Here is a 27,663-nt window from a genome sequence, read left to right as displayed (position 1 = left end):
GGATGTTCTCCCTGTGTTCATGTGGGTTTCCTCCAGGTGTTCTGTGTTTTTCTCACAGTCCAAATACAGACCGGTAAGTTAACTGCCTTCCAGGAAGACTGGCCCTTGTGCGAGAGTGCACACGTTTGTGCCCCGTCCAGGGTGTGTCCTTTTTGCCTGTTCAGACTCCGGCTCCCCTGTGACCTTCTACTGGATAAAGAAAACGGATAAGTGAATATTCTCAGCATATTTTCAAAGTGCACATTGAGATGAGGTAGTGGTTAAAGAATATCCGTATTTGCAGGACTGTGTCCTGAGAGGTGCCTGCTACATTGTCCTGGTCTTCACTTGTCTTGAGGAGCTAATCACAAGGTTTCCTGTTTATCCGCAAAGCCTTTGTTTCAGGCTTTATTAACTGCTCTACACAACTGTATTAGTCCTGTTTCAGCAAGACCCCCTCCATGACATTTGCTCTGTATAACCTCAGAAAGGGGAAGGAGGAGCAGAAGTGTGCAGTCTGAGTGGTACAGTCCAGCTGTATTATCTGTAGTCTAACATGCCACAAAACTATTGTTACTCCCTGTGGAACATTGCTCTGTACTCAATCTACACAAGAAATGCTACATCAATATAATTAAAACCTGCAAACCATCTGTCTGGGGGATACTAGCAGAGTTTTACCTGGACTTTTGAAGTCCATTACTAAAGCTGGGTACAATTTCTGAAGTCTCCTCTGAATGTTTTGTAGATTAGAAAGTATTTTTCCTATACCCAAAGAGCTGTGGGTGTATGCAACAAACTACACAGCCATGTTATTGAAGCTGATTCCATGGGATCAATAGAGAAAAGACTGGACAATATATACAGAGACATGAGATACTAACGCTGAAATGAGCGAGAGGGGTCCAAAGGCCCCCTGAAGTTTGCAGACTCTGCTATGTTCTTGTCACTCTACAAACTCTGCTAGCTCTAAACAGTGTTATATTGTCTATCACTTTCACCCCCATCTCTGCTTCATTCTTTACAAATCCTCGCTCCAACAATGCATCTCATTCCTTATGGCAAAGACATGTAGGACGCATGCATTATTCATGCAAGAATTGAGTTCTAAATAATTAACCCTACACCTTATTATTGTTCATATGTAACGATACACTATAATTTACATATATTTAACAAAATATTTATACATTAGAGAGTAAATGCACACTGTTTAGGAGGTTTCCCCTTTGGTAGGTTGTTAATACCGGAAAAGTTATTACAGGACTATTTTACAGCATAGCTGATCCAAGTGAAACTACTGCTTATGTCTGTTTTAAAACATTTCCGAAAGTAAGATCCCTGAAACAGAGACCGACGGAAAGCTGAGGCCTCATATGTTTAAGAAGACCAGTGAATTGTTCAGGTTAAGACGTGCAGGAGCTGCTTCCTTTAGTATTCTTGCTACATCATTTAGTATTCTTGCTACACTTGCTGTATGAGCTGCAGAAGTGGGAAAACGCTATCTTTTGTTACTGCCGACATGCAGGGTCTTTGGAAAAACATTGATTCTTATTTTCTGTACAAACAAGTGCAGGATATTCTGACATTTCTCATCATTCGTTGTTCATAATACTTTTGTTTCTGTAGCAGGAAATATTTACATTTTCTGCCCTTTGTTTCACTCTATTGTTATGTGGCTATATAGGAAGATGTGCCAGGGAGCTTTTGACCTGGCTGACAACAAATTCAGCAACTCTGCAATTCCACATCACTCACAGTCCAAATGACTGCTAACAGCTAGAGATTTGTGGCTTTTTTATAAAGGAGACACGGAATATGCTTTAAGTTGATATACAATTAAGAGAAATTAAAAATATTGTAAAAGTAGTATAAATAACTTCAAACGGGATTCTTAATTAGTAGTTTGTAATAATTCAGTGCTCAGCAATACGCAGTTAGTGCCGGGTGCATTCTCTTCTAAAATCCCAAATGAAGAAGAAATGTACAGTAGTATGCTAAACACATAATTGTTTTGCCTTTTCATCTTCAGTGGAATAATGAAAGCTGCTATTCTAATGATGCAGTAGCTATGGAAACAGGGATTGCCTAGCCTGTGGCAGTTTCAGGAATTCCTGGAGATGACCCTATGTGATCATTAAGCTGGAATGTTTTCCCTTTTAACAGTATTCCACTGCAGAAAAGAAAGGGAATCCCAGAGGATTCCCTTCACATTCATGCAAACCAACACTGTTATCACAAAGAAGAAGACATTTCAGAATGTGTTCTGCTTTAATGAAGTTTCTCCCATGAATTCATATGGGTCTAAACAGCTGAATATTTTTTAAATATCTTTTTAGCAATTTCATTACATGGTATATTTAGGACGACCCTTCCTTTGCATTAGTAGTGAAACTACAGTAGCTGTTCAGGATTGGAATTATATTGGTTTTTCAAATGAATATGCTGGGTAAGCGCTACTAATTCAAAGAAAAAAAAGTAGTTTCAAATGTCATTATTAACGAGTGGTTATTCTAGTAACTGCATTATCAGAATAAAAACTTTGAGTAGGTGTCTGCTTTAACTTTCCCTGTCCAACCAATAGCATCTCAGACCCAATAGCATGTACACTACGTGCTGGTATCCTAGGTTTGAACTCTTCAGTTCTTTCCTTTACAACTATCTTCTTTAATTAGCGGCTTATGGAGTTATAAAAAAGTAATTGGGGTGTGAACGAATTATTAGGATTATCAAAGACATTTATAAAAGCCTTTTAACGGATGGGAGAAACTACTGGGTGAATTGAATTGAATCCCCCTTTTAACTGTAGTTTTAAATGTCTTTCTCCACCAAAATCCAAACCCTGAGTAACTGCCGAATGGTTCATTCTTTTTAAAGAAGAACGAGAAGCCAAGCCACAAAATTATAGTTTTACTACGGTCACTCCAGAAATCTCAAGCTTATACACAAATGTGTCTGTCTGCATTATGCGGTGAATGCTGAGGAGGGGTGGGGTGAAAAGTCTCTATTAGGCTAGCCTAGAACTGTCTCAACAAAATGCTCCTTGTAATTCTTTCAGACAAGATATGTACACTGTAGCTAAGCCTGGAATTTCTCTCCTGAATGAAAGGGGAAGATCCTGTAGAAGCTGCTCTTGTACAGTACAAGTGGTTCAAGCCCCAAGTGTAGCGTCTCGGATTTCTCTACATGTGACTTCAGAAAGCGCCAAAGGACATAAAGCTACCAAGTCTTTACAACGACCTTTCAATTCCCATCTTCTCCCTTAGATGGACATGCGGTCTTCTGCTACTATTTTACAGAACAGCGATAATTGTAACTCATCACGGGGTGTTCGTATGATCTGTGTATTAAGAGCACAGAAATGCTTACTGTAGAAACATGTTGACTCAAAATCCCTACTTAATAATCTTATAAATACAGCCCCAAAACGCTAGGCCGTTAAACTTGTATATAACCTGGTATGTTGTGTTTTTGGAATCCAAAAATAAATAATCAAGAGACAAAGCGGGGTCATCTTGTTAGAAGGTACAGTATGTCGTGTCTAACGTCACAAGCCTCTTTATCTCCAGAAACACGCACTGTACGGTCAAACGCCGATTTGGGGGTATAACCAACAATTGCGTATCTTGAGAGAACAGTTTTCATCTGTCTGAACGCACACGACTACAGTTCTGCTACCAGTTTACGATGTTATTATTAATAATAAATATTTCTCTCACGCAATGAAAACGAGGAAAAAAATGAGAAACAACCTGCAAAGTCGACATTACTTTATTTGAACAATACAATAAAATATGGGGACACAATGTAAAAAGATACATAGTGCATGCCCTTCTGGTTGACTCTGCATTCAACGAAGTGTATTTAATCGTTGTCTATTGCAGTTTTTCGGGTCCATACAATGTTAAGACTGGATTTCGGTCGTGCCTCCACTTTACCTTGTGCTATTTCAAAATCATGTTTCAGAAACTGAGAGGAGGGGGGAATCGCGGCTGAGTTACGGAAACCGATTCTGGCTTCATACATTTACCGATCAAATTTGTCCTGGAATTTGTGGAGAGCGGTAGCACTGCGCTTGCGCTGCCTTTCCTCCAACTCCCTCCCTCAAAGCAGCCCAGCTCTGACTTGGTTCGCTGCTGCGGTGAGGCTGTGGACTTGGGGACAACAGCGGAGCTGCGCCTGTTAAAAAACGTCAGAGAATCTTATTATAAAACATCCCCACTACACAGGCGCCCCCCATCATTCGTAATCACACATACACGCTTTATTTCGCTACACTTCATTGACAGCGTTCCCTTTGTAAAACCGAGCCCAGCCATGTCGAACAAGGAGGAGAAGCCCGCAGAACAGAACCAGTCCACCTGGAAGGATTTTATCTACAATCCGCGGAGTGGAGAGTTTATGGGTCGCACCGCCAGCAGCTGGGGTAAGGACCAGACTTTGGGGAAGCTAAAGAATAACGGGAAACGATGATGCTTGTGCATAAAAGCGAAATAAATCCTGTATTCCTGCCTTTCTTAACTGTCGCCTCGAAATTCTTCGCTCTTTTTTCCCGTTTTCGTCATTCATTCATTTCTGAGACGGGTACATACATAGGACGATACTTAAAAATTGAACCGTGCTACGTATTTAGCTTGCAATTTTGCAAATATATGCGGTAATAAATACGTATTTTGCCCCCTTTCGGTCCCCTAGAGATGCATAGAAATTACGTTTTCATTTCCCCCCCTTGGGTAAAATAGCCGTCTCTGGCAGCAGAGACAGCTATAGCTATTCTAGCAATAGATGCTGTTCATTGCAGTTCTTAGTTTTTTAAGTAATATGATCATTAAAACAATTAATGTCTCTAGGGAACGATGTTAACGTTTCACATTCCTTCTGTCGTACCTATCCTGTCTTAATTTGTATCCAGATCAGGAAAGCTGGGTGGAATGCCTGGTTCGATAGCGTTTATTGAACAGGAAAGACATTATTGTGCCGCCGTGAAGTTCAAAATGTACTGTAGGCTATGATTTTATAAAGGCACCACTCTTCATTCTTAAATGGTATTGAAAACACCTGTGAGTAGTCACGTTCTTACAAAAAGATTACTAATCAGCCTCGGTGTTGAGAATTAACACAGTTGTTACCATTATAAATGTGTTGATGAGACATTAATCGAATAGTGACTACCAGGCCAAGGAAAACCGTCGAGGTAGATTTCTTTTCCCCCCCACCTCGTAAAAGAACGACAGTCGGTCCTTTCATCAGTTATAAGTTGAAAAGATTTCTATTCGTCAGTGGCTTTTATTTTAAAATAATGCAAAGCAAATACGTGGAATACAGTACAGTACAACGCAGTAGTGAAATAGTCATTTTTTTATCGATTTGTCTTGTGAATCGGCTGTTATCAAGGAAAGGGTGATTGAAATATGTTAAACGCAATCCTTAATCAGTTTTATAGGTATCGAATTCAGTGGCTGTTTTGCCATTTACAAAAATAAACACCGTAAACTCTGAATATTGTCTTCTTTTCCTTGATAGATTTCCTTGTAGATATCCAGATTCCAAAGAACGGTATTTATTTTTTCTTGAAGAACCGAACTACTTCTACTTGATCAAAGGTTCTACACTAGTCACAGGAATTCCTTAGCAATGCCTGCTGCTGGGGCGCTCTCAAAGCTTGTCTTGAGATATCGTGACCGTTCGGAAAGACTTGCTTTTGCGTTTGCCAGCCTCCTTCTGCTGTCAGTCTGAAGCCACAGCTGTGACGTGGGCTCCATATCCATTTGAAATTTAAATGAGATCTCTGGATCCCACTGTTTGCAGAGGAAATTTCCACTTCTCCGATCGCCTTGGGATTCCAACTACATTCAGTGCAATTAGCGACGAGCGATCAGCAAAGCTGAAACCATATTTTGTGGCACCTCACGGTTACTGTTGAGGTTTCTGATAGCATCGTTGTTTAATTATTCCAAGTGAGCTCTTTGCTTTATTAGGAAAGGAATGGGCAGAAATCATTCCGATGTTAACATGCTAAGGCCATTGCAGTGCGACGTTGTAAAATAAAGATTGATGCAGATAAGATACTGTATATGTTTCGAATTCTGGGTTACATTTCCTGTGAGTTAGTCTGAATTGACGTCCCATTGCGGTTAGATGTGTTTTGTATTTCTTTATTTTACTCCGTCAACTGATAACTTGACAATCCTACTTATAATGGCGACTCTGAGACCCTTTTTGCAGCAGGGCATTTTCTCGAGTAGTCTTTGAGTGAAGTACCTTGCAAAAGTACATAGCAACAAGGTTTGAACCTGTGACCACTATTCTAAGCAGCTATTATCTGTTCAAATAGATTTTCTTTAAAAGTGAGATCCTCATTATTTCAAGACCACTTCCCTTTCCCCCTGCAGAATTCTCAATGGGGCTGGTACCACAGTGCTTGTTAAGAGGTATGCTGTGGTTCTTACATAGTACACATTGTGAATATTCTTGTCTTAAGATTTGGTTTGGAAAGGAAGAGAGGAATTGTAACAACTGCCTTTAGCACATGGCTCAGATGTAATGCTATCTGCGTAAAGATGGTTACCCCCAAACGAAGGAGAAACATCTCATGTCAGTGTGGATACATTCTTCACCAAGGATAAGCTCAAAAAATGAAGAGGCAGTCAGACCAGACTACTGCTACCAGGTTTGACACAGGGGAACAAGTACAGTAGCAGTATATTCTAGTATTTTTTCATGACATTTAGATGCCTTTCTTGAAACAAGTAACGTACAAGGGCAAGACCCTAAGCAAAAGAATGGGAAAACCAGAAAGGAGATAGATGAAACCAAAAGATATAAATAGTTAACAGTGTTTGCCTAGGACAATTTAAGCCATGATTGTTATCGACGACAACCATCTTGTATTGTTTTGACATGTATAAAACACATACAGTATATGTCTTGAAAAATATTCAAATTGTGTAGCTTCATGAACTGGCATCAAATCAAAGTAAATTGCACATGGAGGATTTCATAAACAGGGAGTATTATACCAGGCATGGGATTTACCACAGGGTATTACATGACTGAAAAGAGCAGTAACTCCAAATAGGTGCAGTCATGTGTCAATGATGCACTTCTTTCACACAACACAATAACCCAGTTATGTGGCATTATCAATGCAAAATGATGGTCTTTTTTTCTTAGTTCCGCTTAATAGACATTGAAGTACTGTAGAAATTAGGATGATATTTTGCTAAGAAGAGAATCAGAATCTTACATTTGAATTGTCTGCTGTAAAACTTTAGAAAGACCAAGTCTGTCTTCTATGATGGTGTTGTACCTTGGGGTTTCAAATGCTGAGGGTGTGACCCAAATTAGGTAATATGAGCATTGAAACATATCAGAATCATACCATTGAAATGACAAATTTACATAAAGGGAAGAAGTGCTGAAAAGATGTAAATGGAAACAAAAGGAAGACTTATATTTAGATAGGAAGTTTATAGAACTGTAAATTTAGCCTTTTACAAATCAAAAATACAGTTTCTACATAATTTCTATAGAACATATTAGAAATGTTGTACTTCTTATTGTTCTTTGCAGTGTTTAGTGCTAAGACTGTTTATGAAAGGCAGTTAACTATAACAGCAAAAGTGTTTTAAAGGTGTATTCTAAGCTCCAACTCGGTGTTCTTTAAGCTATACGTATGTGTTTATGTGACTGAAGACCACCTCTTTCTAAAACAACACAAGCTAGCAAGTGTCCAGATTCATGAATGACAACTCTATTTTTTTAGAGGTTAAATTTAAGGTTGTGTCATTTACATTCCAGTGCTAAAACATTAAGAACACCAGTCAATTTAATAAATTATCTTGTTTGGAAGGCAGTTTATGGGTCACATGAGACAATAATCTCCTTTCCTAACCTGAACTATCCCACCCCTCTGTCCTACTGAAAGTGGTGAAGTAGGTTTTCCTTATACAGTATCTTACTATTTCATTGAAGATGGAGAGCAGGAGGCATGACTGTACAGAAAGGGTCATGGGGTTATGGAACAAGACACTCAGCCATCATTCAAGAAATGACTACATGACGTCCACGCATAAATCAGCTACTAACTCCCAGATGGCCAGATAACAGGCTAGATGGGCCCAATGGCCTCCTCTCGCTTGTAACCTTTCTTGTTTTCTTAATACTACTTAAGACTACACTACTGTGTAATGTAAGACATGTAGGAATTGTAGGACAATTATTCCTTCACATTCTTGGCCTCTCAAGTAAGTTATCAGGCTACAGATATTTCAGAACCTTGTAGGCCGCACACCACAACCTCTTCACGATATTCCGAAGGAAAAACATTCTGTGGGCATTTCTAATACTTTGGCCAGTGCACAGGTGTGAAATGTACTCTGTAGCACTCACATGCGTTGCCCTTAGTACAGTTATGAGATATGTTGAAGGCCAAACTGCATTTAGTTGAATGCTCAGTTTTTGCTTTTTTTTTAGGGATAATTGACGTATTTCATTATGATCACCGTACAGTCAAAAATAATTTCTGAACTGAATGATTTTCAGCATGGACATTGTACTATAAAGAGAAATTGGTATAATGCCATAAGTTAGACAGTAACACAAGCAATGCAAGATACCACACTTTTAGCAAATAAAACGGTATGATACATTATACTTTACTAGATTCGCAGCTGGTGTTAGTGATCATTATATTCTCTGTTAATATGAAATAGGTCTTATAGAACATTATAATAACATTTCCTAACCTTTCTGTGAAGCACTGTATTATGACTTGTTAAACAGAAAGCTTTAAGAGCAGAAAGGTCTGTTTCTTTACACATTATTCTTCTTGTTCTAATGTGGACTGGGATTTTATCAAGCCTTAATATTTTTACCAGCCCTCCATTTTAGGATTTTGCTTGATAGTTTATCCAGTTATTTTAGTTTTATTTTCACACATCTCTTACTGCCTGAATGCTTTTAGCAAAAGTGGGTAATGTAGTTAACGTACAGTAGAAGTCAAATATAGTACATTTGCATGCAGTAAAGTGAAGTCTTGGCTTAAGAGACAGGGACAACTGTACATACTGACTTGTAACTGGAGATAAGGCATTCCTTTATCTTAAAACCCAGGCAAAATGCTTTTCCAAAACAGGATAGACAAAACCATTGCTTTTTTATACTGTAAGTGAGCAGAATGATTAAATGATTTAAAAAAACACACAAGGATTCCCCTTTTCATATTCAGTTATGTATTTTCCAATACAAATGCGAATCTGAAGTATTCTGAAGCATGGTATAGTATTATGAATCCACAGATAGCAGATTACAACATCAGTGTCTAATTTAGGCAGTAGTATTGCAGCCAATGAAATTTCCAGGTAGAATGAACAGCTGGGTAGTGCACAAGCAGTTAAGGCCTACTTCTGTAATGTCTGAAAATGAATTCCACCCAGCTTGCTGTTCATCATCTAATACTGTTTACTTCAGTCTCTGATATTTTTAACTTTGATCTTCATCCAATTAGTGTCTGGTACTGTAGAAAAACATTTGATTTTAAATTGAACTTATCTCAGGCTCCTGTGAGCATTTTGTGACTATAAAACCCATGTGTGTATTGTCTTGTTAGGTAGCTGAAAAAAGTGTGTTTTTGTGAATATGGTCTTGATGCTATTTTCTGAAGAAAATGAATTTTGTTTTAGAATTTCAACATAAAAACTTGAATCTTAGGAATAAACCCTTTAATCTTAAATATCAAAGCCACAGACTCCATCTCCTGTGAGTTGCAGATGATTAGAAGGCATTGTTATGTTTTTTTGTTGGTGACAGCATCACATATAAGAGGTAATACATAGATATTTATGAAATAGTTTTTTATATTTTTTATATTTAGATTTTTAAAGGATTCTGGGAAAAATGGCCCTGCTGTGAGTGTGTCTGCCCTGCGATAGACTGGCTTCCAGTCCAGGGTGTACCCTGCCTTGCTCCTGTAGCTTGCTGGGGTAGGCTCAGGCTCCCAGGGCCATGAATTAGAGAAAGTGGTTAGAAAATAGATGGAAGATGGAAAAATATTTTTCCTCACTAATATATAACTTGCTTGGTGTAACGACTTCATTCACAGATATATTCAAACACAGAAATAAATTCAGTTTAGTATAAGCAACTTTGAACAGTTCCTGCAGTGGCTGTAGATTGATAAATCTTCAGGCCCAGAGCCCTTTCCCCTGAGGTTGAAGATTTTTCCATGTTTCAGGTTTTCTGAGAGGATAGAGACAGGTTATATATTTTGCACTCTGTCCAGTTTGGAATTCATAATGATTTGATCACTTGCAGGCTCATGGCAAGTGCTGCTGTATTGCACGAAGGAAATGAGGAAGTACAGACAGGCTTCTCTAGCCCATCGTTTCATCATTTCACACACTAGGGGCTCCACAGCCACATGCAGGAGGCTCAGGCCTGCCTGGAGGACAGGCACATCCCTTGCTAACTGCTAGCCCCTGGCAAGCCACAGGGGTCGCTGTTTCGGCGCGAGATCCCAACCCTACTCCCACCAGAGCTGAGCGAGATGTGCTCCACAAAACCCAGTCCCTCTCACATCACGTGACGTGAAAAGCCTCACATTAGAGTTTTTTCTACAAATAAAGGAGTCACTGTGTCCAAGAATTCCTGGGGCTCCAGAAGGGCTCATCCAGTAAAACTGGTCACACATGTGGCTTGAGCTCAGTCTGCGATGACATCAGTTGACAAATGTGGCTGGGATTCCTCACATGAGGCCATCTAATAGAGGTCTCACCGGGTCCTCCTAGTTTTCAGTGAACACACAGCTACTGTAGAGGGGTCTTCTGACTTGCAGGGCCATCTGCCAGAATCACTCGGGACTTCAGGTGAATGGCAAAGTGGTACCTAGGTTAGGACTTGAGGCTACAAAGGATAGACTGTACTGACAGGTTTCATTGGTGAAGGTTTGTTTGCTGAGTTGTTAATGAGTGTTTTAAACCAAAAAAGCCTTTTCAAAAGAATATATAGCAATATGCTTGCTTGATATTTAAAATTGACCAGGGAGATTCATAGTGTATTGTTAATGTGTGTTGATATGTGTCAGGTGTGCTAGAAAGATACCTCGTGTTTTGATTTATCTAATAAGCAGTTGCTAAGAGGTAAAGCATGACTTTTACACAACGTAGCATTTGCAAACGTGCTTGAGTTCTGGCTGCATTGTGTAACTCACGACAGCTTGCCTGAGAATAGCCCACGCCTAAATGTTTCATGAAAAAATGAATTGCACGGAAAGAAGGATAGAAGTCCAGGATCTAATAATGAGTAAGACTGGTATGAAAATTGTACATTCCACCATTCCTCTGTTCACCTTTCCGGAAATCAATGGAACAGCAGGCTGTTCAGACTCACATCTCCCACTGCGGAAAAATCTATAGCTTTCTAATCCTACAGGGGGAAAAAAAGCCTCTCTAGGCATTCTTTGTGCTGTAACAAAACTGTCCTCCCACACTTGCTATTTATAGCCACGGTTTACCGTGGAGACTGTAAGAAATGAAAAACGCATCTATAATTAAACTCTCTTTCTCTGAAAAGGCCAACACTTCATGGCTGTCACGTGAGAACAAAGTGTTTCCTCTAGATAATATTATCCTTGTTCTTCAAGTGTCTTTCCTTGGTAACACGGAGAAGGCTGATCGTAATAGCAGTGGACTAAAAGAAGTTTCCATCCATCCATTATCAGATGGCTGTTTATTCCTGGTGAGGGTCATTTGGAGTCTATCCCAAAAGTTTAGGCATAAGACAGGACAGCACCCTGGACTGGACAGTCCATTGCAGGGCACTTGTACAAACAATCACACGTGGACAATATAGAAACACCATTTCACCTTGCTAGCACATCTGGGGAGTAAACGTGAGCACCTGGAGAAACTCCTACCAGAAAGCACTCCAGGCAAGAATTGACTTCAGGACCAAAGAGCTTCATCATTTTATCATGCCACCCTAAATGAAGTTCATTGCTTACTTCTTCTGAAAATATGCTGTGCTGCGATATTTTTCAATCTGTTTAGTGTGTAGATATCACCATGGTGGAAGAAATGTGATATTCAAACACACAGGATAGATCCCAAGATTATATAAAGGACAGTATTTTGAAATGGTTGAAGAGCTGACAAATGAGAATGTATGTTTTCAGTATTAATACCATTTCTGAGACGGCTGCATACGTGTCACTAGATGTGACTTAGCTTTTCAAGCTGAAGGACTTGTCATAATATTGTGCTTGCATGGTTGCCTTCCTACAAAGGCATTCCTGAGAGCATGTCATTGGAATGTTTTTGTTGTTTTTTAAATAATCCATTACATGTAAATGGTTGCACAAAAAGCATTTGGAATGTGACACACAACCATGTTTTGGTTCTGCCAGCCAAAATCTCATATTGTCATCTTGGTTAAAGCGAGTTGGATGGTCGTGTTGGCTGTGTGTATCTAGAGGGTGTGGATGTGTCATTGCCTATCTCCCCTTTGCCTTTCACAGGAATTCTTTTCCATTCTCAGATATTCTCTTCATTACAGAGATATACAGTAACAAAACAGCCAGGGGACAGGAGTGACTGGTGAGTTTAATAAAGATGACTTTAATAAAAATGGATAAAAAATGTAGATGTAAATTCTGGTTGCATGCAAAGCTGGCGGGTCTGTTCGTGTCACAGTTTTGTGACGGCTGTGCCATGCACACTCCATGGGACGATGAATTTGGGTGTGTGCACGAACAGGAACATAGGGAACAAGCTGCACTGGATAATAACAGTACAAACTGTTGATTTGTACTGCTTGTGGCTGCCATTCATGGCCTTGGTGGTTTTTCTGAAACCTTTGGTATGTGCAGTCTTACCCCTGGTATCGTTTCCATCATGCACAGATTTCCTGATACAGTTGTTTAAATAGAATAGCTTTAAAAGCATCCTGCTGTACATGTGTGGAGACTGTCCGTTGTGTGAGAAAACTGTTTTTTTTTTGTGAACTTTGGTTACTGAACTTGGCCAACCTCTACATCTAAATGCCGAATGAAATACTGGATGCTTTTCATTTGGAACATCTCGGATTTTTCAAGGTCGTGGTACCGCCTAACTTTTCTTTACAATGGAAACAGTATCTACATGAACTCCTAGTTAGAAGAAATGGTAATCTAATAGGTGCTAAAGCCCTCTTTGTGATTTTTGTAGGCTTTTTTGAGGAGGAGGGAACCAAGGAATACTATATGTTTACTACCACCTACACACATTCATCGCATGTCACCCATCCCCGCGATGTGAACTTGTTCTCTTGTTGTAGCTCCGAGGCAGGCCTCTGGTTTCTGCAATGACACTCCTGTGCATATGAGCTCGTATTGGATTATATGCTAGAATGAACACCTGCAGAGATTTACATTCAAGTACAACACAGTCTTGTGTAGACGAAAGATTGTTCTCATTCTGTCCCTTCTAATTGTGAGAGACTTCTAAAATGCTGTTAGAAGAGTGAGCTTCACACAGAATTATGCTGCTGATTAAAACCCAAAGTGTTATATGCCTCTCTGTGTGAATTGCTTAGACATATGATAGAATATATATTTTCCTCTTTGCCCTTGTTTTACATTCTTTTGAATGTCCAGATACAAATTCTCCAAATTCTAATACCGAGACCTTCTTTGCATTCTGAATCGCCTCTGATGTGAATTTCACGCTGCCCAGTAGGCAAGTTATGATAGAAGCTATGATAGAGCAAATCTAAGGTGGCGGCGTGTTAAAACATTGAGGTGTCCGGATTTGTCACTGAATGAGCAAAAAAGAGGGTCTATTAAGGCTTTATTTGTTTGTGGCAAATACTGTGAAGGAAGTAAATAAACATTACTACTATGTGTATGTTACAGTCTGGTAAAGAAGTTAAGATGATCAAGCTTGTGGCCAGAAAATGCATTACAGTGCAACAGCTCTCTTTTTATTCTTATCACAGAATTTGTCTATTTTACAAAGCACATGTCTTCACCTGGCAGGACCCTGGTGGCTTCACAGCACGACGTCGGATAGAGACTCGTTCATCTGGGTTATTGTGTTACACTCATGGTTCCTCTCTCTCCGAGACAGGCTCTGTCACCGAGCCCTGGCGTGCAGTCTCTCACCGGCCTCTCTGGCTGCCTCACACCCCTGCTGAAAAGGAGCACAGGTTTAAACAGGGAGGATCCCAGCTGTCAGGTTTAGATCAGGATAAGGCTGATACGGTACACCTTTTACTCAGTTGGCCGCGTTTTCAAATTCTTTATCTGGGATTAATTCTTTCCTAACCAGATCTACTCAACTTGGAGTAATACAGGGTATTCACCTTTTAAATGTTTTCCTCACAATACAGTATGTATGTTTCTGCTATGCTGCACCATGGTTTTGGTATGCCTTGAATGTCCTTGGACCTTCTGACAATGAGTGAACCGCGGTATACCATTGTAGACATTCTTTAGACACATTTACTGTCATATACGGTAGATTGGGATTCCCATGGGCAGGGGTAATAAAAAGTAGTTAAGCCAAAGGAAACCGTAGCAAAACTAAGAAAAAAAAAACATGATGCAGGTTTGAAAACACTGTCATGAATTTACTTGTATAGCTTTTTATGCATCCAATGCATTTAATAAAAGCCTGCACGGACAACCCCCCCAAAAAAACACAGCATAAGGAACATTGCATTTTTTATTTAATCTGTACTGTATAATTGAATATTACCACAACTGGGAGAGAGTGCTTGTGGAGTACATCACATTCCTTTGTACTGTGGCTTGTGATGACATTTAGAAACAGGGCAGGAATTAAAAGGGAGACAAATGATGATTGTACATGTAATCAGATAACATTTGTTATTTTCAAGCGTGTCCTTTTCATCATGGGCGGGACTCAAAGTAATTTATTCTCTCTTTCTCTTCCCCAGCGCTGATCCTTCTCTTCTATCTAGTCTTCTATGGTTTCCTAGCCGGGCTGTTCACACTCACTATGTGGGTTATGCTTCAGACATTGGATGACTACACTCCAAAGTACCGCGACAGAGTCTCTAATCCAGGTAATGTCTCTTGCACTGTACATGACACAGACCATGCTGGAATGAATGCAGATGTTTTTAATGACCTCTTCACTAAAGCTGCAGAAAGTGATTATTTACCTTTTCAGGGCAGTTCGAATTTAACCAATAGAACATGAATAGTGGGTAGAAATGAAAAATGATTGATTTGGGGGAAGGTTTGTATTTTCATTTGGATTTTATTGTCAGGTTCTTGTGTGACGCAACCTTACAGGTAACAGCTGTTAATTGATTTAGAAGGTGTTTTAAGCTGAATTGTGTCCAATAAAACAAACCTGTAAAATTAACCTTTTTTTGCACATAGTGATGTATTGACCATTGCAGAGCTGAGTACTTTTAGCTGCAATCAGAACTTTCAATTAAATGTTTTGGCTGCTACAAGAGATACCTCTATTAGGCATCATCTAGCAAGATCACCATATGCAAACAGGGAACATGTCATGTCATGTCATTTGCCAAACTGCTTTATACCCCACGGTGTCGCGGGAATCCAGAGCCTACCCAGCAAGCAACGAGCGCAAGGCAGGGCATCGCAGGGCAAGTGCAAGCCAATCATACATGGGGACAATTTGGAGGCTACGGTAAAGGCTGGGGAGGAAATTTGGCTCGGACACCGGGATAACTCCCTGCTCTTATCGAGAAATGCCCGGGGATCTTTAATGACCACTGAGAGTCAGGACCGCGGTTTAACGTCTCATCCGAAAGGCAGTGCCCACTACAGTATTGTGTCCCCGCCACTATACCGGGGCATTAGGACCCCCGCTGGTCCCACTAACACCACTTCCAGCAGCAACCATAGCTTTCCAGGAGGTCACCCATGCAGGTACTGGCCAGGCTCAACCCTGCTTAGCTTCAGTGGGTAGCCAGTTGAGAGCTGCAGGGTGATATAGCTGCTGGCCAACAGGGAACATCCCTGTTTTATTTAGAATAATAGACAACCAAAACAGTATTTTCTGTAACTTATCATGAATGGCCATTGAGTCGGTTCAAAGCTGTTCCTGCAGCTGTTAAGTATAAATCACCTCAGTCTGTGTCATGCCACCTTCTAGAAAACACCATCTGAATAGTGAAATTATCATTTCATTCAACTCTGTCTTTCCATGTTAAGCCTATCCCTACAGTCCGTATCTAAAGAATATTGACTCTTCATTTGATATTTTTGATTCCCATCTACTGAGCTGTAAATTTAATTTCTTAGCAAGACTTTCAGTTCTTTATTCGATGGATCCACAGTTGTTTTGTTTCCCTATATTAAGGAGCTGGTCGTCACAAAGACCTGTATTGGTAGGCACTGTAAAGTTTCATATTGTTTGAACAGGAGAGCCAAAAAGGGGTTTTAAGGACAGGATTAGCAGGTTCTGTGTATCACGTAACAGGGCTCCAAGCAGACCTTGCTGAAAGGCGCAGAGCTCTTTGCCGTGCGAAGACCCTTTCATTGTGCCACAGTGGTGTGATGTCCCACAGTAGGCCTCTGTCACATTTCAGGCCTAACAAGGCGACGCAGTGGGAGTCTCTTGCTCTGGGGGCCATGGAAACAAGTTCCAACTTGCAAGGGAGAAATCATTACAGTGTGAAAAACAAAAAAAAAAGGGTAAAGGGGCTAGCAATTTACAGATTGGAAGAAAAAAAGGCCCTTCCGAACTGAACTGCCGTCGAGAGGAGATAGTTGGTTGATCGCTAGAGAATATACCATGCTTTTGCACTTGCACTTGCTTTGGTCTTGGAGTCATCGTGAAATACAGCTTTGCCTGTTGTTCCTCCCAGACTGAGAATTCCTGTCATCTGATGCTACAAGCTTGGCGCAGGCCTGGCTCTCCGCTGTGATTCAGACATTGCTGCCATGCAGTGATTCACACATGTTAATGAGTCCCGGACTGAGTGGACTAGATGTTTGAAGAAAAGCAACTGTAGGCAACATAATAATATGCCTGCAAGTGCACAAGGGATGTCAGTGGGGCTTCTTGCACTGACATAACAGCAGTCTCAAATGGCCTGCATGTCTTGCAAGGAAAACTTTTTAAATCGGTGTCTATTACAGTGCAACACTCCTTTTTACTTTCCTAGTAGATCAGTTTAGAATCCTGCTCAACAGTGATCTTATTTGAATTAGTAGCTTTCCATTTTACATGATCGTTAAAGAAATTGTTAGGAAGATGACAGTTTATTTTGTAGCACGTGTACTGACATTATATTGAGCAGGCAATCATTATGCTGATGAACATTTGTCATCTGTAGGGGTTTATGTGAAAGTCACAGTCACAGTTTAATAGCATGTGTAGCACCAATGAAAGCAATTAAGATGCATTTGTGATGCTGTATTGTAATTACACCAGGTTGCTGTTCCTGTATTGTGGGTTTCTGTCCCGTTTCTCTCACAGGGCCTGGGCAAGCATGTGCCTGTTCACTGGTCTCTGAGCTCTGGGTGTCACACATCCTCTCATTTTGATCTTGCAAGTAAGCTGCTGTTACACGGGCAGCTGAAAACATGTGTTGTCCTGTTGTAATGTTGTCATGTGAGGCTGAGCCTGCAGGGAAGTGGAGTTCTGTAGTGACTCCTGGCCAGACCACACTTTAGTTGCATGTAAACAGCAATTAGCATTTAGTTCCAAACATCTGCACCACAATCGCATAGCCATCAGGGTAGTCTACAAAAAACCCTGATTCGTCGCTAAAGAGAAAAGTGTCTGTTTTGTCTGAAGTGACAAAATCCAGCCTCAAAAGGGACATTGTTCTCATGCTAAGTAGGGCATGTTGGTTCCTTTCTTTCTGTGTTTTTCTCTTTTTATTTCTGCAAGGTTGAATCACATCGTCACCTGTTTCCAATTAACTCTGTCACTAATGAGATGAGTAAGCGCTTGTATCACGGTCAGTCATCTAATCTGTTCATCAAAATGAAGCCAAAATATTAAAACAATTTCTAGAATCTGTATACTTTATTTAGGCATGTTTTTACTAAGAAAACTAGAGTGATGTTTTTTTAATACTCCGTATACAGTTTAGTTTACAAATGTTAAGATGAGAGACCTAAATCTGTTACTTCTGGCCACACGTTGTACATTTGTCTGTTGGCTCTTGACTGTTATTCCATACAGTCTTTGTGTTGTTCAAGCACGTGTAAGAAAACAGTTTTACCCAGATCAAGATGCAGTTTAATAAAAACTAAAATAGCGATAAATCATCTGATGCTTGTAAGCAAAGTGTTCTGTCAGTATTAGTGAGTGTATTTATAAGAACTGCTTCTGTAAAGGTACTAAGAACTAGGGCTTTGTTTTTTTCTTTTCATCTGAAAGATGTGGAAAGATGAAAGATGAAGTACTATAGACATATCAATTTTACCACAATTTTTTAAATTCATGACAATATTTTACATTTGTTTCCTTCGCTAACTACCAGTGAGCACACAGGAATGGTACTGAGAAACAATAAAAACAGAACAAATGGGAATTTGGAACCAGTGACATGGTATATAGCCATAATAAGAATGTTAAATAGATGTGTACAGTAACTTATGTTCAAACATATTTTCTTTTATCTGATTTAAAATACATGAATGTTGCCTGGTGGCTTGGTGCCGCAGTGGTTAGTATTGCTACCTCTCAGCGCTGGGGGCCTGGGTTTCTCCTGCTCACTCCTGCTGCTGGCACATAAAGGCAGCTGCATGTGGCCCATGTGGGAGCTGTACTTCAAAGGTGCATGAAGTGGCCCACAAGCCAATATGTGAACATGTGAGATGAAAAGCACAAAGATTTACACAATAAAAATTAATTATAATAATAATAATAATAATTGCTTACACTTATATTTTGCTTTTCTGGACACTCCACTCAAAGCTCTTTACAGGTAATGGGGACTCCCCTCCACCACCACCTATGTCCAGCCCCCCATGATGCAATTGCAGCCATAGTGCGCCTTAACGCTCACCACACATCAGATATCAGTGGGGAGGAGAACAGAGTCATGAAGCCAATTCATAAATGGGGAATATAAGGAGGCCATGATTTAAATGCCAATGGGAAATGTGGCCAGGACGCCAGGGTTACACCCCTACTCTTTTCGAGAAACGTCCTGGGATCTTTAATGACCACAGAGAGTCAGGACCTCAGTTTTACATCTCATCCGAAGGACAGCACCTTTTTACAGTATAGTGTCCCAGTCACTGTTCTGGGGCATTAGGACCCACATGGACTGCTGGGTGAACATCCCCTGCTGGCCCCACTAACACCTCTTCCAGCAGCAACCCAGCAACAACAGTTTTTCTCAGGAAGTCTCCCATCCAGGTACTGACCAGGCTCACACCTGCTCAGCTTCAGTGGGTTGCCAGTTGTGAGTTGCAGAGTGATATGGCTGCTGGCTTTAATATCTTGCCACCTATATAGTGAGGTAGTTGCAATTAAACTATATGGCTTTCGAATACATGTTTTTCCTGAAAAATGAAAACTACAGCCTTTGCTTTGTAGCTGACGATATGTCTGTAGAAATTACACAGGAAGTCTTTGTGTCATTTTTACCTCGCCCTCCCCTGTGGCTTTTGAGCCAGTCCCATCACAAAGAATCTCAGGCATGCTTTGACTGGAGTTGGCTTATGGGAAGTCATTTAACACAGGGACTCTCTGGATCAGTGATAGTGCTTTGTATCTGACAGCTCTTCAGAGTGATGGTGTCACCTACGTGTTAACTTAAGCACCATGAGGTGAAACTAGAAAAACAAACATACTCCGCTACCTGCAAAATCACTTAGAAGTTCCTCCAGTTTCTCCTTAGGACATTATTTGTTGCAGTGGGAAAAACTGGACTGTCTTCTTGAAGTTATTGCTAAGGATATATCCTTCATCTCTTTAATTATCCAGAGGGGTTGCCTTTTTAAAATTTATGGATAATCTGTTTTGGTAAAGAGACATGTTGCTTGCACAATATATATATATAAAGATGAATTACAGTATAAGCCCCTGCTGCAAACATCAGTTAAGTGGGTTTAATTGAAAATGACAAGGCACAAATTTATAAACACTTCTAGGAAAACAAACACAAAGAACTTTATCTGAAGCACCACATCTGTGTGCGTGTTCAGTGATTAAGACATGCCGTTCGTTGTATAGTGTCCTGTGGAATGGAGTATTTTTGAGATGTGTGGGTCTGACCCATTTTTTATTTTTACTGTTTCCTTTTTAATTTGTAAGTGGCTAATATATTCCATGGGCTAAGCATCAAAGCACATTGAGAGACAAAATATGCATCTTGAAACCAGTGTCTGTGAAGTGTATTCACAGTGCATTTGAATCAGTCTGGATTCTTTACTATTATTTGTTACCATTGTTCTAACTTTTCTACAGCTTTTATGTCTTGTAAAAATATTTTTTCCTTTAAATATAGAACAGTGAAAATGACAAAATGCCTTTTCTTGTTTTTCATAAGGACAAGGAAAATGGACTGTAAAGATGCATACATCTTTGTAATTTCCTATAAGCAGAAAATGGGTGGTGATCGATAAGTATTGCAAATCTTAACACATGCATTTCCCCCTTTTAAAACTTGAGTAAAAGAGTAATTTATTTGCAAATGGTGTAAATACATCATTTACAATTATGTATTTTTTTTCAGGTTTGGTTATAAGGCCAAGAGAAATGGATATATTTTTTAACAGATCAGATCCTTTAAACTATCGCCAATATGTCCAGCATCTTGAATCATTCTTACAGCGTAAGTGATCATTCATAGTCTTCTGTTTTTCTCCTTTAAATTCACATTGAATAGGTTCTGTTTTTTAATTGAAATTAAAGATCATTTGCCCTTTGTCGGTCATTCTGTATTTTATGCACAGTACTAATTTTTCTTTAGTGTCTATTTTCTGGTTTTTGAAAACAAGTGCATAGCTTTCATTATTTTTTAACACCTCTAATGTGTAAAATAATGTGTAAAATAATTTAGTTTGAAGATGCAAATGAAACAACCAGCAGGATTTTTCTCAGATGTTAGGCAAAAGTTTGTAATTAACAGTCATTCTTCTTTATTCTGGTCCTGTTATGAACGTGATCATACATATTCAAATATCAGTAATAATTAAGTCTTAAAGATAGACATTACCTTAATTACTCTTAAAAACTTGATATTTCTCTTTCACACAAGACAAAATTCATTTGTGATGCAGGAGACAAATGTTGGTCCTTGGACGTACATTATGAAAAGGCACCTTAGATTAAAAAAACACCTGCAATCAACCCGATATTTGCATAATACAGTTTACTGCCTAATTAAAGTGTGTGATCTTTTGTTTAATTTCCAGAGTATAATGATACAGAACAGGACAAAAATGTTGTCTGTACACCTGGAGTTTATTTTGACCAGGATGACATGGAAACTCAGAAGAAAGTGTGCCAGTTTAAGCGTAGTTCCCTGGGCCTTTGCTCTGGACTGCCAGACACCACCTTTGGGTATGCAGAAGGGAAACCTTGCGTACTGGTGAAAATGAACAGAGTGAGTACCACTGCCCTCCATGGTTCCCTGTCAGCCGTGAGTCTATGACACTGCTCTGCGCTGCGGTTTTAAAGGCGTCTTCTAGTAGTGGCTAAAGAATAAATCAGTTCACTTACTGAAATGAAGTTGGTTAAAAGGAAAACCTGTTCACCAGCATTATCATTACGTTCATGGGCATCGTAATGATCAATATGAGAACATGTTAAAAAGTAAAAGAAGAAACCCAGGGATGTTTGTCAGATGTTTGTTAGGAGCTGAAAAAGAGAATCGCTCTGAGTTAAAGAAACTCAGATGAGATTTTCAGAAGGACTTCAAGCCGTCAGTAGCGAGGAGCATACTGATCTGTATTTAAACACACCTTTATGCATTTATGAACATGGTGAACAGACTTGTCCTTTCCAGAAACCACTTTACTATGAGTATTCGAGAAACGTTCGTGGGGCCTGATGTTTTTTAAAGTTTGGATTCACCAATGACTTTTTGCTACCGTTGGGTGGTTTTTGGCTCGGTTCGTGGCTGTGAACTCTGCAGCCTGCAGCCACACACAGAGGGAGAATGAGGGAGTGGAGGGAGACGGTGCCGACCTGCCCACTTCCCAGTCACTCGTCTGTTGATACTGTATGTACTGGAGGTTGAGTCCTGCCTGAAGGAGAGGCCTGGCCCTTACGTGCTGTATCGCCAGCATCTGAGAGGCCCCAGGGGGCACTGTATTGCTAAGTGCCAAGAAAGTCCTGACTCACAAATCACAACCCTTCCTTTGGCGGCACCTAGTATGTAGTGAGCTACTGTTTGGGGAGTCCTGGTCACAGCTGGCCAGTGACGCGACCCAGATTCGTACCCTTGACCACAAAGCTTAACCAAATACAAGCGCTGTTACCAGCTGAGCCCCACGAAGGCACCTGATTAATTTTAAACTAACAAAAAGCACAAACATGATGGATTGATGATTTAATTTCTTTTTCAGATTATTGGACTTAAGCCACGAGGGAGTCCTTTCATAAATTGCACTGCTAAGGTAAGTGACTTTGAAAAATCTTGCCGTGGATTTTTTTTTAATCAAGAAGGCATTTATGGCTTCCTGCACAGTAACGTGTGAATATTTGGAACTGTATTCTAAGAAATTGCAGTAGGCATTAATGTGGAACTTGTGTACATCCATAAATGTACACAAGTTTCTTTTTTCACTTATACCTAAGCAAAGGAGCTTAAGATAAGCACCAGTTGACTGTATTCCTCTTTAGATTAAAGTTTTGTAAAACATTGTCTACAGACTTTGAAACAAAAATTGTTTAAACATTAAGTTTAATCGGTATCTTACTATGCAATCTTGTAACCCGTAAAAAAGAACTGCTGATATGAATATTAATGTGCCCATCATTTGAAATGATCAACATTATGTTCTTTAAAATCATATAACAATAAAAATGGTTTATGTTTTTTATATTTAGTATCTTCAAGATCTGTAATCCATATGTGAGGCTGAGGACTGTTTTTTGTGATCAGTTTGACTTAATAGAAAATAGCAGCTGACAGTTTTACTGCACCAGCACCACTGTATTCATTTAATGTGAAAAGAAGTTACTGTCATTTTTTGCAATCCGAATGCCTATGATTAATCTCTAACCAGGCAGACCTTTATGTATATCCAAATATGATTGTTATTTCCTGATTGATTTGAGTAAATAAACAATCCCAGGGAACAAGGTATTGTGAATTATTGGATATATCATATGTACAGTCATTTTACATTACAGTTTTGTTTTCAACAGATTATAAAATGATATGCTGTCTCCTGAGCAAATAGATTACGTGGTCTGAGTAAATTACACATCATAGAACTGTTGAGAAAATATGGCAAAATCCATTTAGAGTATCATTGCATTACTTTGCACAAGCTGCTGGTACTGTAATTGGATTTCAGTCAATCAGATGGAAGATAGTGTCAGTCCATGAGTGTGGGCTGGGAAATAGCCAGATATGAACCCAATGGAATGTGTGTGGCTCATTTATCGCTTTTCCTATTGGAAACTGGGAGATAACTCAATCTTTCACTGGGACTCCAATGAATTTGCTCTTTATCAGGTATGGGCTTTGCTAATCACAGGGTTAGAACTCTTTATATTCAGAGAAATGTGAATCACTAGACAGCTAAACCTCACCATACAAAAACACTTAACCTGCTCTTTGTTTTATGCGTGCTAATGCAAAGCAAATGCACTGTACAACATGTGGAGATTTTGAAAAAAAGTTTCAAATGGATTTAAATGTTGTTTTTTTATATTAGAAGGTAATTGTTTTGTGTTCTAATTTCTTGTCACACTACTTTTCGTCTTGTGTGTTTTCATGTGTTTGTTGTTTTATTTCTCTTCACGCTGCAAATAGAGCCTTAGCCAGTAGTAAGACTGGTGGGTATGAGGCAAGTGCCATGTGTTCCCCTGGATTTTCCTGGGATTTCCTTAAAGACTTTCCTCCAGCTATGCAATCTCCGCAGTGCTTTCGTAGTCCCTGTGTAATGCAGTGCATTTTTGTTTAAGCTTTAAACAAGCATTCATACTTTATATATTGTATACCTTCAAAACCAAAGCAAATTGAGATGAGTTTTTTTTGGTTATCAGGTCATTTGATTATGGCAATTGGATTAGGTAATTTAATTTGAGGAGTCGATTGACAGAGGTGTTACCATCTTGTAGCCTGACCTTAGCTGATTTCAGAATATATCTATCATATGTGTATATATAGCAGTGCTGGGCCTGGCCAGTTATGGGAAGGGAGACCTCTAAGGAGAGCCATTGTGCTGCTGTAATTGGTGTTGGGAGACCAGTAGGTGGCGATCTTCCCTGTAGAACAGAATTTTTAAACCAATGTCCCAGTATGGAGACCAGAGACCCTGTGCTGTCCTTTCAATAAGACATAAAACCAACATCTGAGCTATTATAGAGCTCATGGCACTGTTCATAAGAGTAGGCTTATACAATCGTGCCACCCTAAAGTGCACCTTTAATTAATTGATGAGGCAATTTCTCTCTTCTTCACCAGATCTGCTGCATAGTGGGGCTGCTGGCGCATAACGGCAGCCGAACATCACCCACATGGGTGCTGCACTTCAGTGGTGATGAAGGTCTCCTCTTATGAATTAATTAGCTTTCTAATTGCAACTTTGTATATTTTGTGCTATATGACTTATACAGTTGCCCAGCTGATGGTGTTGAACTGAAGGGAAATTCAGTAAACAAATTAGTTCCTGTTGTGCAAGGTGTAATTCCAAGGTGATGTTCATACAAGAGATTCATTTCATGGGAAGATTTTGTGTTAGTAATAGATTTTTAAGTCTGTGGCACATTGCGAATTGCAATGATTTTGAAGGTATACAATAAATGTCCCTTGCTGTTTCGTCCATTTTCTTCAGAAAAAAAAATCTAAAACTGCATTTGTTTGCAGTCTCTGTGTTTAGAGATTTTTTTTTTCTTTCGTCTTAGTTGTCTTGCCTTTTGTGCTCATTCCAAAACCCATTGTTAATTTAGAGGAGAAGAATACTGCCTAGTTAATTAAGAATCGTCTTTTCTACAGGAGATCAGTCCTGGAAAGCTAGGGGGATTTAGTTCATAACAGGATGACTCATCAACATCAGTTTCTTTTTCTAACTGCACTTTTGTATGGAAATGGCTGCTGCTCTCTACAGGGTTAGCTTTGTACTCTGCTCTCCATGCTGACCTACATTTCAAGCCTCGAATTTCCATGCTGGCTCCAAGTGGGTTTCTTGCATAGACAGCCATGGCAATGGTGAGGACAGGGCGTGCGGAAATCTCGGCTCCAAAAGTGTAGGGAGGGTGACGATTCTCTTCCGTAGGATCTGGCGCCTCTAACCAGCGGCTGTTCTCTGACAGCTACCTGTCGTACAGCTTTCGTCTGCATTATTCCCCACAGCTGAGCTGAAGCGTCTCCTACTGCCATGGGGCCAGCATATTTAAGAAACAAGTGGAAGGAATGTAGGAATATAAATAAAAAACAAACAAGTCCTTTGACTTCTTTAAGGGGGGATCAGTGGAGTTTCTGTTTGCTCTTTGACGTGCCTTTTACTGTGTTACTTCATCTTGGCTTAACTGGCAGCTGAGCCAAAGTGGAGTAAATAAATATGTCACTTTGCATCAGTTCTGTATTTTTCCTGATGTATAACCAGCATAATACAACTCGTGACAGGAGCTTGAGTTCATGTTTACAAATGGAAATGCCTCGTGAATGGTGGCTTGGGTTATATTTCCACGTTATAACTGCGTGGCTCATTGTGATAATGTAAATGAAATTACATTAAGATGACTGTTAAATATAATACAGAAGCATCATCTGCATTCAGATGCTCTTAAGATGTCAAAAGATCAAATCCAATTCAAAATTATCATTCAGAAGTAACATTGTCCTTTACTTTGTCAGTTGCCAAATAGACACAGTTGATCTTCAGCGAGTTTATAGTCTTGTGTATCTAATAATAATAACAATTGCTTACAGTTATATCGCGCTTTTCTGGACACTCCACTCAAAGCGCTTTACAGGTAATGGGGACTCCCTTCCACCACCACCATCTAGTACGTGTTAGGTGTATCTCTATAATGGTCTAAATTAAAACAATGTTTTGGCAGATTGCTTGTCCATTCTATGAAAATGAGAGACAAACACTACTAGTTCTTCAAAGGAATTGTCTTATTTTGGTTAACGTCAAAGCATTTAAATTGGGATTAAGAACTCAGAGAAAAATGTAGGGCTTTAGTTCTCTACATTCCTGATTTCAACAAAATCTGATTAAATGTTTCTCCTAGATTTTTCTGCTATGAATCTCTGTGAGCAGATTACATAATATAGTTAACCACTGTAAATTAATACACTCAACAGGCAAAGTGATTTGTATAAATAATTCTATATTTGTTCTATGACAGCAATCATTAATCTTCAAATTAGGATTCCTGATGTGTCTGATCTACTTATAAATATAACCAGTGCTGCAAACTAATTGTTTTTTTTGTTTACTTCAATGCAGAAAGAAAACAGTCTTCAAATGAACTATTTTCCTGTTGAAGGGAAATTTGACTTAATGTACTTTCCTTATTATGGAAAGAAAGCTCATGTAAGTACCCATGCAGGGATTCTTTTTCTGTAAGTGAAAAATGATCTTTATTGTGCAGCATTGATATGACATTGCCGCCCTCGACAATTAAATAGGAAAAAAAACTTATTTTGAATTGCACCCAGGTTAAATGAAGAGCACCAGTCCATTTCAGTGACGTATTTCCAAAAACTAAATGAGCGAATCATTTTTGTGGGTTTTTTTCCCTTAGGAAAACTATGTGCAGCCTCTGGTGGCTGTGAAACTCAACCTGACAGGCAGCGACTACAATAAAGAACTGTCCGTGGAGTGCAAGATTGAGGGCTCAGACCTGAGGAATGACGACGAACGTGACAAATTCCTGGGCCGGGTGACCTTCAGGGTGAAGGTCACCGAATAGCGGGTGCAGGAGGCGCGCACGATGCCAACTTTGTGTTGTCACTTAATTTGAATCAGCTGGACCTGCCATTTTGGGACACAAGACCACTTTGTACAAGGGGGTTGGAGCTAGGTGGCATTCATGGTAGCATGATGGTGTGCTTCCAGATCTTAGTTTTAAACCCCTAATGTGTCGCTGCCCACTTTGCCCCTGCCTGCCTCTGTCAAGATCCCCACCCTACCCCACCCCTTCAAGCCCTCTGACCTCTTCACTCCTGCAGTCTGAACAGAACATGAACAGATTAAGACATCGTGCCATACTAGGGACCTGTAAATAGCTGTATTTCAAGCATTTAATTAATGTGGTCTTTTTTCCTTATTGTGATGTGGATTTTATCCCCTGTGAGTGTTGCTTTTTTGTGCTGTTTCTATGTACATATTTAATGGATTAAACACTGGTTTAAAGGTCATGTCACACCATGCCAGACCATTTTAAGGAATCAAAAGACACAAAAAAGATACAATATTCAAACTGAAGCCGGCCAGACTTTTAAAGTGATTTTTTTTAACCTCTGCAAAAATCATGATTGATGCAGATTCCTTAAGACCTGTATGGAAGAGACCAAGAGAATCTTGAAATAAAGGTGATTTTAAACAAA

The 27,663-nt window shown here is 39.6% G+C and overlaps 1 protein-coding gene across 1 annotated transcript; it reads left to right on the top strand.

The window, feature by feature from the left end:
* Positions 1-4,082: 4,082 nt before the first annotated feature.
* On the top strand, positions 4,083-27,663 carry atp1b3a (ATPase Na+/K+ transporting subunit beta 3a). The gene is made up of 7 exons (XM_006637710.3): positions 4,083-4,405; positions 14,914-15,042; positions 20,659-20,757; positions 21,341-21,531; positions 22,496-22,546; positions 26,561-26,647; positions 26,859-27,663. Exons 1-7 carry the CDS (start codon positions 4,297-4,299, stop codon positions 27,024-27,026), a joined length of 834 nt encoding a protein of 277 aa, XP_006637773.1. The 5' UTR covers positions 4,083-4,296; the 3' UTR covers positions 27,027-27,663.

Source organism: Lepisosteus oculatus, chromosome 13 (genome assembly GCF_040954835.1).
Source record: "Lepisosteus oculatus isolate fLepOcu1 chromosome 13, fLepOcu1.hap2, whole genome shotgun sequence".
In the NCBI taxonomy this organism is placed as follows: domain Eukaryota; kingdom Metazoa; phylum Chordata; class Actinopteri; order Semionotiformes; family Lepisosteidae; genus Lepisosteus; species Lepisosteus oculatus.
Note: the sequence above shows the minus strand (reverse complement) of the source record. Positions and strands in the feature narration are given on the sequence as shown.

What these genes read in the sequence shown, in the direction of transcription:
- atp1b3a (XM_006637710.3), top strand. Translation starts at nt 4,297, where the DNA reads ATGTCGAACAAGGAGGAGAAGCCCGCAGAACAGAACCAGTCCACCTGG. An exon ending in TACTGGTGAAAATGAACAGA is followed by an intron (nt 21,532 to 22,495) that starts GTGAGTACCACT and finishes TTTCTTTTTCAG; the next exon opens with ATTATTGGACTTAAGCCACG. An exon ending in ATTATGGAAAGAAAGCTCAT is followed by an intron (nt 26,648 to 26,858) that starts GTAAGTACCCAT and finishes TTTTTCCCTTAG; the next exon opens with GAAAACTATGTGCAGCCTCT.